Genomic DNA, 12353 nt, shown 5'->3' on the forward strand with positions numbered 1-12353 from the left:
TGATCCCACACCAAAAGAATGACAGTTTCAGCATTGCATTAAAGCCACATCTTTTATTCAGTAGAGAACCTCATAAGATACACCATTTCAGCAACATGGTTCTTGCACATACACGTAGGTCTTATTGATTTTTGGTTGGTCCTCACCATTGTGTCGGTGTTTATTAGTTAATTCAAGGCTTCAGTCAATTCATTCGACTTTGATGAAAACGAACAGTAAAGCTGCAAAATATTCACAATAAACTTATTATTTTAACTCTAATCCTTTTTTAAAGCCTTTTATAGGGGGGGGGAAATGGAATTGAAATCAAATTGAACTAAAGTTAAACAAATATGAAAAAACAAACAAACTGAGCAGAAGGCACAAAGAGGCTTTGGCCATGAGTAAATACTGTACAATACGAATTTATCACTGACAAACTAACTTGGACTATAGTCTATGCAAGTATAAATTAATACATATAAATTATGGTAACATCAACATATCATATAAACTTACAGATATCAAAGAAGAGGAAGGTTATTGTCTGTTGGATTGCCAGCATTGCAGTGTCTTAAACCCTTATAGGTATTGTTTATTTCTGAACAACAGATAATTTCTGTACGGCTTGAAGGTCAAAGCATGACACTAATACTGCATTAATGTAGACAATGAATTGCAAGGCACTGAGGATTCAAGTGGCCAACAAAAGTCACATTATCAACAGTTAGTCACTTAGGGTTAGCGATCAGATCGTCCTGATTATTCCAGCCATAGTAAATAGGTAGTTTGCATTTGCATACAGATAGTCTAGGACTAAAAGTCAGTTATAAATCTATTATGACCAAGGCAGTTATATCATGAAAAAAAACTATTAAGTAGCATTGATTTAAAGCATTAAAGATAGATTTGGCATCAGACACGAAGGTAATCAAACTGTTAAAAGACAAACATTTGGGCAGTGAGCTTTAACAACGGAAAATAAACAAACAAAAATGGCCGTTACAGTCCTGTAAGGAAATGCCAATATCGATTTAACATTTCTTATTCAACCTTGAACTCAAAGTCAACAAACTCAGAGCAATCTCTGAAATCAATGTCGTTTTGATAAGGATGTGTTAATGCCAGGTCAAGTCATAGTTTAACCACGTAACCCCTACCTCTCTGTTTGTATCAACAACTCAGTCATCTTGTTAACCAAAATGTCACCTATCCATTCAGAATGTAAGGCCACCAACAGAGCTTCAAGACATTTCCCCAATTTAAATTTGAGGCTGATGTAAAAAAGTGTTCATCTTTAACACATTATAAGCAGTAGGGAGCTGGATAAAATTCCTCAGCCTACACATGGTGCAAATCCCAAATATTTCCACTAAAATATACTTTCTTACATGGTATACACAGGTAAAAAAGTATGTGCTAACAAGAGGAAATACCGCCCTGTTAACTGTGTCCTTATGAAAGCTCTAAAAGACCTAACACGCCTCTGGTTGGCTAGTTGAGGTATAGACTTAGAATTAGGAAACCTGTTTAAAATCTGACATGGTTACATTCAGACTGGCACTGACATCATTACAGAGTGGGAAACTCCCGATGGTGTACACTGCTTATGACGTGCAGGAAGATTATTTGAATAAACTGACTCTATAAACTGTAGAAAACAATAGATGCTGACTCTGTCCCTTTAACGTCAAACCCGTCATTGCAACTGTGCACAGCTGACAGCAAGACAGGAATGTGCTTTGGCTCGTGTCAGACGACACTGGTCACTTCTACGGTTTGTGAATGATAGTGATTAACCTTGGCTCTACCTTAGAAACGCTGTCCCACATTTGCTGCACCAAATATAAAAAACTCCTGAAAATATTTCTATTGTTGGACAGACACAAGGTTGAGGAGCTTTGACCTGCTCAAGGTTAACACTGTATGAGTGGAATGAAAAGACTGAAATTTCTTTGCTTACAGAAATATAATCTCATAATATGCAAACACATTGGAAAAAAGATTACTAAAAATAGTTTTCCAAAAACACAAATAAAGAACATTTATATTTGGCCAGTTGTACAGGTATCAAACATATGTGAGATAACAACAAAAAATACAGTAAGTACCTGCAGAGTAACAAAATCTCTCACTCCAATACTGGGCAGCATATGGAAAAATCATATTCGTTCTTCATAGTGACATAAAATCTTCAATTCAGCAAAGCGTACAGAAAATGAAATGTAACAATGCAAGCTGTTAAACTAAGCAAACCTGACCTCAACTAAAGGGCAAAGGGTGTCAACGTTTAAAGGTTCTTTGTTATAATAATCCCATATGTTAAGGCTATTTATACATTTACTGCCTCATGTTGTTCCTCTGAGCTTGGACACTCCAGTTACTCTAAATGAGACATTCGATTTGTCAGTAATGCAGAACCAAGTCAAGCCCCACGTGCTTCAGCTTAAAATAATGATTTCAGTTTAAAGGCACAGTGTTATCGATACTTTAAAGTAGATTATTTCCTTAAAATTTAGGCTGTGAATTAAATGTCTAATTCCATCCCTGGGTTGGAATTACAGGAATCTATTTTTAATAGTCCTTTTTGTTCTCTAATGACCTCTTCTTCACAAAAAAAACCCCCTGAACATTAGAGAGAAAAAATGAAATGATGGCAGAGGATAAGAAAGATGAAAGAAATAAAAACATTGATGGAGCACTGTAGAAGAGAAGAGGTGCTTGACTTCAAACTTCAACAAGAGGAATCATCTTCAGCTGTTTATAGATCCATTTTCAGCCCTGATTGGCAGGCGACAGATTACATTTAAAGTCCCTCTTGGTCAGTTCAGGCGTAAAACTCCTTGGTGGGCGCTTGGTGATAGGCTGTTGAGGAAACCTTGGTGTCTCCAAGGGCATAGCTACCTTCATCCTTCTTCTTCATGCGGTAGGCGAGGAGGAGGAGGAGGAAAACTGCACAGAGGAATCCAACCACTCCGCATGCTATCACCGCTGGAGAGGACATAAAGAAAATTCAAAAATCTTTTTAGTTTTTTGTTTGAAATATTTAGAACTTTTTACTTCAAGTTAAATTATTTTAAGACACTTAATTCAAAAAGTAGTCATCACCATCATCATCAATGATGATGAGTTTGTAAAATTCTGTCCTTACCTGTCAAAACGTCTGTCCTCTCCCACACGTTCTCAGACGTCACCTCTTCAGGGGCAGCCAGGTCATTTAATCTGCCTTGCCCATTGGTCCGAACTTCATTGTTATCCTCAACCTTGATCAAAATGTTTTCGGAACCCTCTTGGGAAATGTCCAAGCTAGTATCCAGACTGTTGTCCTCCTCGCCATCTTTGGTTACTATACTGAACTCGGTTGTGGTGATTTCAATGGGAGGCTTGTTGGGGGAGCTGGGGGTGATATGGTCCGTGGAGTAGTCCTCTGTTGGGCCAATACCAGGGCCCTGAGAGAACAAATACTTTTGTTAAAAGCTTGATAAACTGAATAACAATGTAGGGTAAAAAAAAACTTGAAACATCATGTGGTTTAAAATACTTAACAGTTCTCACAATTTAGACCACGAAATGGATCTTCATACACTTTATGTAAATGAGTCCTAGTTTTTAGTTTTACTGTTACACCTTCCAGAAGAAGTTAGAAATAACTTGAACTAAACTCTCACCATCATAAGTCAAAAAGTTTCCAATGGTGTATATTTTTCATGGGCTTTGAGTTAAGCAGATAAATATAAATAAATGTATCAATATCCAAAAAACATTGAAAAATCATTGAAGATGCAGACCCTTTATTATTAGTCATACCATCACTATGGTAAATGGTGGTTTGTTTTGGGACCCAATCCATAAAGATTTTGTAACTTGGAGATACAGAGTTAAATAAAAGGAAAAGCAACACTCTACCTCCTCAGGGAGTGGTGTCGTTTTCTTTGTGGCTGGGTGAACATGGCCGTCGGCTGCTGTGGTTGGTGGGATGTGAGGAGAGTCTGCTGTTGGCTCCGGCTGCACTGGAACGGCTTCTTCGTAGGCTGTGTCATTAAAGAAGTTGAGGAACTCCACTACATCTGAGGATAGAGGAACCGATTTTGGAGTAAATGCTCTGTTTGAACTCTACCAAGCAGTTCTTTAACATGCAGGAGAAGTGCAACCCGTGAGTTTCATTACTTAAAGGAATTTACCACATTTAAGTGAAGCATACGAGGGTCACACTGAATGTTTTTGAATGAACTGAATGTTGCAACACATCATTCACAGTGGGTGTAGAAGTGAGTCATTCATAATAAAGAGAGACAGTATCTGTGGACGCCCAATAAAAGCTCACCTGGTTCACTTCACATCACCTCAGGACAAACATCTGGCACACAGTGAGGGCTTCTGTGTCTCAACTTACAGACACTTTTACAATAGCAGTGCTCATTTCTGACATGTGTGACTGGGTTGATCGATGGTAGATTAGGAAAAACACCATGAATGGAAAACTGTTGGGCCGCTTGTAAGGAAATTGGAAGGCATTGGATTGGAGGGTTCGAGCAGACTAAAAAAGGTTTTAATGTGTTAATTGATAAGTGAACCCCCAATTTACAACTGCATCTTACAACTGAAATTTAAAGTTGGAACAAATATAGTTTAAATCATTAAAAATGTCAAGTAGAATGGCACTCAGTAGAGTGCATACCTCTGCCAACAGTCCCCAAAAATTCATTAGATCCTACTTTTTATTTAGACCAGCACCAAATTGCACAAACTCATAAATATCAGTCCCCCTGAACATGTCTTATTTTTAAACCAAGATTGAATGAATTATTCTCAGAAAAAAATCTATGGAAATGTTGAAAAACGCCCTATCTCGCAATGTTAGACAAAGTGAAATAAAACTACTGCATCCTCCCCCCGATCCGAATGTGCACCAAAAGTTAACGGGTTCTTTCCTGACTTATACCACATCCTTCCACCAACTTCTGTTATAATCTATCGAGTTGTTTTTCGCGTAATCCTGCTAACTAAAAGACAAACAAACGCAGACCAAAAACATAACCTCCTTGGCAGAGGTAAAAAAAAAAAAATAATTACAAAACAAGGACATTCGTTAGACTAGTCTCCTTACCATAGTCTCCAGATCCTGAGCCTGAGCCATCATCGTCTCTATCTTCGTCATCTATAGGGAGATCGCCTGATGTTCGGCCCTCTAGGTACATGTCATCTGTCGTGGAAGCAGGTGACTGGGAGGAGACCAAAAGCTGGAGGGAAGAAAAATGACAGAAAAACATTTATTACTCATTTAAATCCAGAAGGAGAGAAATACTAACCAAGAAGAAGGTGTGGGGGAGACATAGATTCACAGAAATCTGTTTCATTCTCGCTCGCAGAATTCCTTCCACTAATTGAAGACATGTGAGCATCTCTACAGTCTTGCAGTAAGACAATACCTCTCACAACCAGTGACCTAAGCTGGCCACATATGCCACAATGAGCATCCACCGGTTTCTGTGATTTTAACCATTGTGTGCATCCCATCCATACTGTCACATGTACAGTAGACAGAGGCTTGTTTCCTGCTCATTTCACATGTTTGTGGCAGTAATTTGTGAAACTTCACAGAGCCAGACAGCGGAGATCTAAGCGTGTGTGAGGAGGATGAGGAGGGGGAGGGAGGGGGAGATATAGAGCAGTCTTCAAAAGACAACGCACAGACCAGACAAGTGGACACACACACACACACACACACACACACACACACACACACACGGAAAGACTGTTTTATATCTTCCCACCAACCCAAGGACTCCACAAAGAGTGTGATGAAAACCAAAACCCTTCATGTCTCTTTGTTGAAAGCCCTGGTCGTATATGAGCAACAAAAAAAAAACTTCAGCCAAAGAGAGGCACTTGAATAGATGAAGTTATTCATCGGCTTGATGAAATACGACTTTGTCTGAAGTTGAATAAAATGAGCTACAATGACTTCAGACATAAGGTGATATAATGAACAGCTCAGCCAGACATGAAAAACACATGAATCAGGGACAACCAACTGATAATGAGTCTGACAGACAGTGGACTTTACATAGATGTACAGTCTTTTCCTGGGGACTTTCGCTAACCTTAACCACTGACACAAATATAGACTTTTGACCCCTCTAGGACGAGCCGTCTCCAATTGACTTGTTCTTGGTCTGAAATTTGTCCCCAAAGGTAGCATATGATAGAAACGTGCACACACACGTGGCTGAATATGGCCCATTGAGGGCTGAAGTATGTCTGGTATGTATACTATGCCTCCACTAACACAGGTGCTGAGAGAGGGAGAAAGGGGGGGGGACTGGAGAAAGGAAAACGAAGGGGAGAGACAGGGACAGTACTGTATTTTTCTGGTAATAAAACAGGTGCTGAAGACAGAGGAGAAGACGTGAGGAGCTGAACCCTTCTGTCTTGTGCTGCAATATATATTACCACAGAGACGTAAAGGTATAAATACATTCTTAAGGCATCTGTGCTCCCTCTCCAATACAACCTTTCATTAGGCAGTATATCTGATGTGATTAATGGCATGAAGGTCTTTCTGCACGTCATTTCTATTATTACAAATTACATGATTAGACTACAATGAGCCCGGAATCAGATGTTCTACAGATGTGAGATTTGTGTTTTTATTCTGTAACTGCAGACCAAACACTTAACGTATTTTTGGGCTAATTAAACTAAATCAAAACTCAGGACAATCTACATTTCCACAATGGAGCCTGTGATATCTGAAGTTTGAGCTACCTGAGATGTAACAAGAAACACAGAGAGAGAAACATTCTGAGACAAACCAGATGGTCACACCAGTGGCGAAACAGGCCAAACAGAAAATCATCAACATCAATTTTCAAATAGGACGTTGAAGTCTCATCATGGCGAGACTGACTGAAATAGCAGACGGGCTTCTCGCATTCCTACCATCTTCAGGCAGGGGATTACAAAAGCAGATGCTGGGCTTGTCACAACAAAAACACACAGACACACACAGTGACACAACACACAAAACCCAACTGCTACAAATGTGACGTCCATCTACTGTCTTGTATGTAGTGCTGCCTTCCAATGGGATCATGTTTACCATGTTCTCTTGAGGTATTCATGACCTCAGACTTAGGAATTTCCCCAGCTTGCAAGTTGTGACGTTTTTAAAAAAGGGAGGAGGAAATGCAAGTACATTTGTCATTCGATGGTATTATATTGTAACGTTATACTTTTAATATGTATAATACATTAGAGGAATGAGTTTATATTAACACTCTCATCTTTTCCATTACATGTGTAATAGTTTGCCAAATTAATAGCCTCTGTGGCTTCTCTACATAATGTTAATAATAGGTCGATGATTTCCCATAATGTAACCACAATTTCAAATGTGACATTTGAAGATAGCATTTGTTACAATATACATATTTGACTCCCAGTTGGACATCACTGGTCTTGTGTGTCTGGTCTCTTGAATTGGAAGAAAGCACTTCAGCTCAGGTCTGTACTGACTGAATCGTCACCGAAAAGGAAGTACAAACTTAAATGACATCTAACCCGACTGTGACCTCAGGTGTTGTTGAACAGATGGATTCAAACACACACATCCTCAACCATAGACTACACATGTACTTTAACATTAAATCAATCTCATACACAGTGACATCGGGCTAGGCCGTATGGTGGAAATCATTGTCACCATTAATACAGACATATTCCAATATGAATGAATACACAAAATGGCCAATGTACGCAAAGTCACCGGTGAAATAAACATCGTATAATCTTATGTTTAGTATGTTTAGTTATTTCCGAGCAGCAGTCCACTCAAACATATTCAGTTTACACAGAAAGAAAACAGCACCATCCCTCAAATTTGATTAACTGGAACAAGAGGAAGGTTTTTTTTGTTTGCTTGATAAATGTCTTAATCAAATGCTTCTATATCAAAATCATCGCGGAATAATTTACTGTTTATTGACTTAATATGAATTAATTGAATCACCTATTTGATTAAACGCCGCTTTTCTCAAACACATGTACAATGTAACAAGTCAAATGAGAAATAAAGGCACAATCAGGCTCTCTGTCCATCCCCAGAGGTTATGACTGAGGGTTTACTGGAAGACTGGACTCAGTCACTCAGGGGTTACACACATCTGGAAAACATAAACATGACCATATAGTGCACAAACACATTCACACTGTATATGACCATCTGGTATCCCGGTGCTCAGTCATAGTGAAGACAGTTTTCTGGAAACCGCAAGGTCACAGCGAGAAAACACTGCAGAAATACAACAGGGAATCTGTAATCAACATATTCTGCTGCACTGACACTTATTAAAGTTAAGTATTTCCCCAATGAGCTAGAAGTCGGCCAGAGAGCAGTCGGGTCAAGAATGAGGTTGTGTAATCGCCAAAAGCACACGGAAGACCTGTCATCACCATTGAGGAAAGCAGCAGGGCCGCACTGCGTTCGAGGGGGTGGATGTCTGACGAAGGCTACGAGTCATACAACGCTCCGCCACTTAACATTAAGTTGATCTACTTAGTCTTGTGATGGCAATTACAGCCTGTAAATGCTTCACAAAGGAAGAAATGTGACATTGTCCTTCCAAAGTGGGACACAAATAGAAAAGTAAAAGAAAATTATCTATTGTTGTCTTTCACACGTGAAAACTGAGATGTTTTGACTCTGCTGAACCCAAACTAAAGATCCCAGTCTCCACAGAGTCCCCTGACATTGAATATGTGATAAAACATTTTTTTTGCTGGGTTACAAATCTTTTAAGATCTAGTTTCATGTTTGAAAAAGGTGTGAAAGCCCCTGAAGGCCATGTTGAGATTTCAACACAGACACAACCAGCAAAGTCACAAAAATGCCATAGAAATAGTCTGGATGCTTAAACAGATGTGTTGTTGCTTATATGTTGTGACTGATAGTGTGCTACTGATTAACTGAGAGCACATGAAACTTCATGTTCACCACGTTGTATAGTAATTCATCAAGTGATGTCGGCCCAGCAATTTTGACATTCATGGTTTATCATTCAACCATTTCTTATGTTGGGAAAGTGAACTTTTGGACCCCACTTTATTAATTTGGCCTTCCTGTTGTGTCAGTGTTTGGCTAATGTGCTTTAGATGCAGCATGAAGATAATCATTAACTTACATTCTTCCTCCTGCCTATTCTGGTTGGATTGGAAAACTACGTGCGCCTGCCTGGACTGGCCCAGTGGGACTCACTGTGAGTCATCCATCCAGAAAATGACACAACTGCAGGCTCACAAGCTGCCTGCCTGTTTGAACACTCATCTCTCAGATGTGAGCAATATCACCGACTGACTCAACAAGTAGCTCTGCAGCCGCCTCGGCCGCACTCAAGAGCGAGGGGCAGTTTCAGTACGTGACGTAAGCCATCACACCCAGCAATTTAAGACCGGAGTCAGTGAATTAGTGGCATAAAGTAAAAAGGAATCAAAGCGTATGTGGATCAGAGAGGGAGACATATCACATGGCAGCAAGAAAAAAAAGTTGTTTATAGAGGTTGTATATTCAGAGTTTAAAGCTCACAGGGCCTCGAGTGCAAAGAAGTGGCAAACTGTGTTTATTCCACTATAGAGCATGTGTGTGCTTTGTTTTTTCCACAACAAAATATCCAGCGGGACGGTCTCAGGTTTCAGCCCCTCTCCCTTTCACAACACACAGACCATAAATCATAAACACCATGCATCTCCATGGGAGAGGTGTCGGAGCTCCCTGGCTCTCAGTTTGGGGACTTTTACAGTCAATAAATCATGGATATTTTTCACACTTTGTGACAATGTGCAGGGCTCTGTTTTAGCCTGTCATCTCCAGGTGTTTCCAGCTTTACAACACAGAGGAGAGGAGAGGAGAGGAGAGGAGAGGAGAGGAGAGGAGAGGAGAGGAGAGGAGAGGAGGGGGAAGAGAGAGGAAGGAAGATCTTTTGGGATTTGTGTCTTTATCATTTGCATCCTTGTGAAATGTTCACCTTTGCAAATCACGACATTTAAAACGTGATGTGGGAGATGAATGCAGATCAGGTCTGGAGGTTCTGGGTCTAAATGTCAGAGTTTGGAGCTGGAGGCTGAACAGACTTTGGCCCTGTGTGAACTTGACACCAACTGGACTGAACTTGGGCTGGAGCCACAGTCTGAGGCTGAGTTATCAGCACAGCCTGGATTTGTCCAACAAATAACACATCTCTTGTGTAAATGTACTGTTGCTTCCTGGAAGATAACAGTTAGCTTTAGCTGGTTTAGCTTTCACTTTCTCACATTTAGAGAAACAAGGTAAACGAAGGTGACAATTACGGAGAATGTCTTAGACAAATAAACATGCCGAACAAACCAGGAAGGTATAAAATGATATATATAAATGTATGTTTCTTTTAAATAAGTATATATTGATTTTAATGGGAACCTGAATGAGAAACTGAAACAACTGAAAAGATTGAAACGTCGTCTCTTTTAAACGGTTATTAACGATAAATTAGTGCCAGAGCTCGAACTAATGGAAAAAACACAAATTCAACATTATCGAGTTGAACAGTAGTCAAGTTTGACTTAAAGGCAGTTTGGTCCAATTTGAGAGTTAAAGCTCAATTCACATGAAAAGCCACTCACCTTTTTTTCACTGATAATCCCAGTCGCCAGCGCGACGAGGAACAACAACCACAGATTCCTCATCTTAACTCCCAGTGACGAACGGCAGGCTCGAGGAAAATGTGTGAGGAGTGAGCAGAGGAGTGAAGTGTGTGAAGTGCGAGGTGAGGTGAAGTGGTTCGGCGGAGTCCTCGTCCCGTGTCTCTGCGGTTCTCTCGGTCGGACCTCGGCTCCTCTGGACGCGCTGCGATGTGGATCCTCTGGAAAAGTTGTTTGGACTGGAGGTGCAGCGTGGCTCCGCGGTGACGTCAGCACAACGTGACGTTACGCGCACTGAGGAATGAGAAGCGGAGGAGGAGGAGGAGGAGGAGTGGCCCCAGGGAGGGGGGTAGAGAGAGAGAGAGGGGGGATGGGGGTTCTCAATGGACATCCACACACCCACACATAGTCACATGCTTAGAAGTGTTACATTTTTATCTATCTATCTATCTATCTATCTATCTATCTATCTATCTATCTATCCTTCTATCTATCTATATATCCTTCTATCTATATATCTATCCTTCTATCTATCTATATATCCTTTTATCTATCTATCTATCCTTCTATCCTTCTATCTATCTATCCTTCTATCTATCTATCTATCCTTTTATCTATCTATCTATCCTTCTATCTATCTATCCTTCTATCTATCTATCTATCTATCCTTCTATCTATCTGTATATCCTTCTATCTATATATCTATCCTATCTATCCTTCTATCTATCTATCTATCCTTTTATCTATCTATCTATCCTTCTATCCTTCTATCTATCTATCCTTCTATCTATCTATATATCCTTCTATCTATATATATATCCTTCTATCTATCTATATATCCTTCTATCTATATATCTATCCTTCTATCTATCCTTCTATCTATCTATCTATCTATCTATCCTTTTATCTATCTATCTATCCTTCTATCCTTCTATCTATCTATCCTTCTATCTATCTATCTATCCTTCTATCTATCTGTATATCCTTCTATCTATATATCTATCCTTCTATCTATCCTTCTATCTATCTATCTATCCTTTTATCTATCTATCTATCCTTCTATCCTTCTATCTATCTATCCTTTTATCTATCTATCTATCTATCCTTCTATCTATCTATCTATCCTTCTATCTATCTATCTATCTATCCTTTTATCTATCTATCTATCCTTCTATCTATCTATCTATCCTTCTATCCTTCTATCTATCTATCTATCTATCTATCTATCTATCCATCCATCTGTCAATAACACTATATTTATCTGATAGCTTTCATCACTACTTACTTTTCCAATTAAAATGTTACATGAATAGTTTTTTTCTAAAGTCATAAAATACAAAAGATGGTTGGACATGCAGCTTCCAATCGAGGCCCCAAGGGACTGGACGAAGAGAAAGCAGGAAAACTAAAAACATGAACAAAGGTTTGTGTATCAGAAGTCATTTTCCCTTCCCACTGATAATGACAGGATGCGCCAGATTCATCTTGTGACCATTGGACTAAACCAGCTGACTGTATATAGAACTTATAACAAGTCCCCCCTCAAGCAGCTACAACAGTAAGACACTGCTTACACACTGAGACAACAGTGTTAGTATATGTTTCAGTCACAGGGGGGGTTTTATGAGTATCTTGCTCTTTTACTGGAGTATTTTTATACTGTGATATTGGTACTACTACTTAAGTAAAAGATTTAAGTG

The 12353-nt window shown here is 39.4% G+C and overlaps 1 protein-coding gene across 1 annotated transcript; it reads right to left on the reverse strand.

Annotated features, from left to right (window-relative positions):
* Window positions 1-33: 33 nt before the first annotated feature.
* On the reverse strand, window positions 34-10919 carry LOC117776419 (syndecan-2-A-like). Its single transcript, XM_034610307.1, is given in 6 exon segments — window positions 34-2970; window positions 3131-3349; window positions 3352-3431; window positions 3881-4046; window positions 5087-5219; window positions 10636-10919. Coding segments are annotated over 6 exon segments (825 nt in total). The 5' UTR covers window positions 10699-10919; the 3' UTR covers window positions 34-2806.
* Between the last annotated feature and the right edge of the window lie 1434 nt (window positions 10920-12353).

The sequence above is a fragment of the Hippoglossus hippoglossus genome, chromosome 16, assembly GCF_009819705.1.
Source record: "Hippoglossus hippoglossus isolate fHipHip1 chromosome 16, fHipHip1.pri, whole genome shotgun sequence".
Taxonomy (NCBI): Eukaryota; Metazoa; Chordata; class Actinopteri; order Pleuronectiformes; family Pleuronectidae; genus Hippoglossus; species Hippoglossus hippoglossus.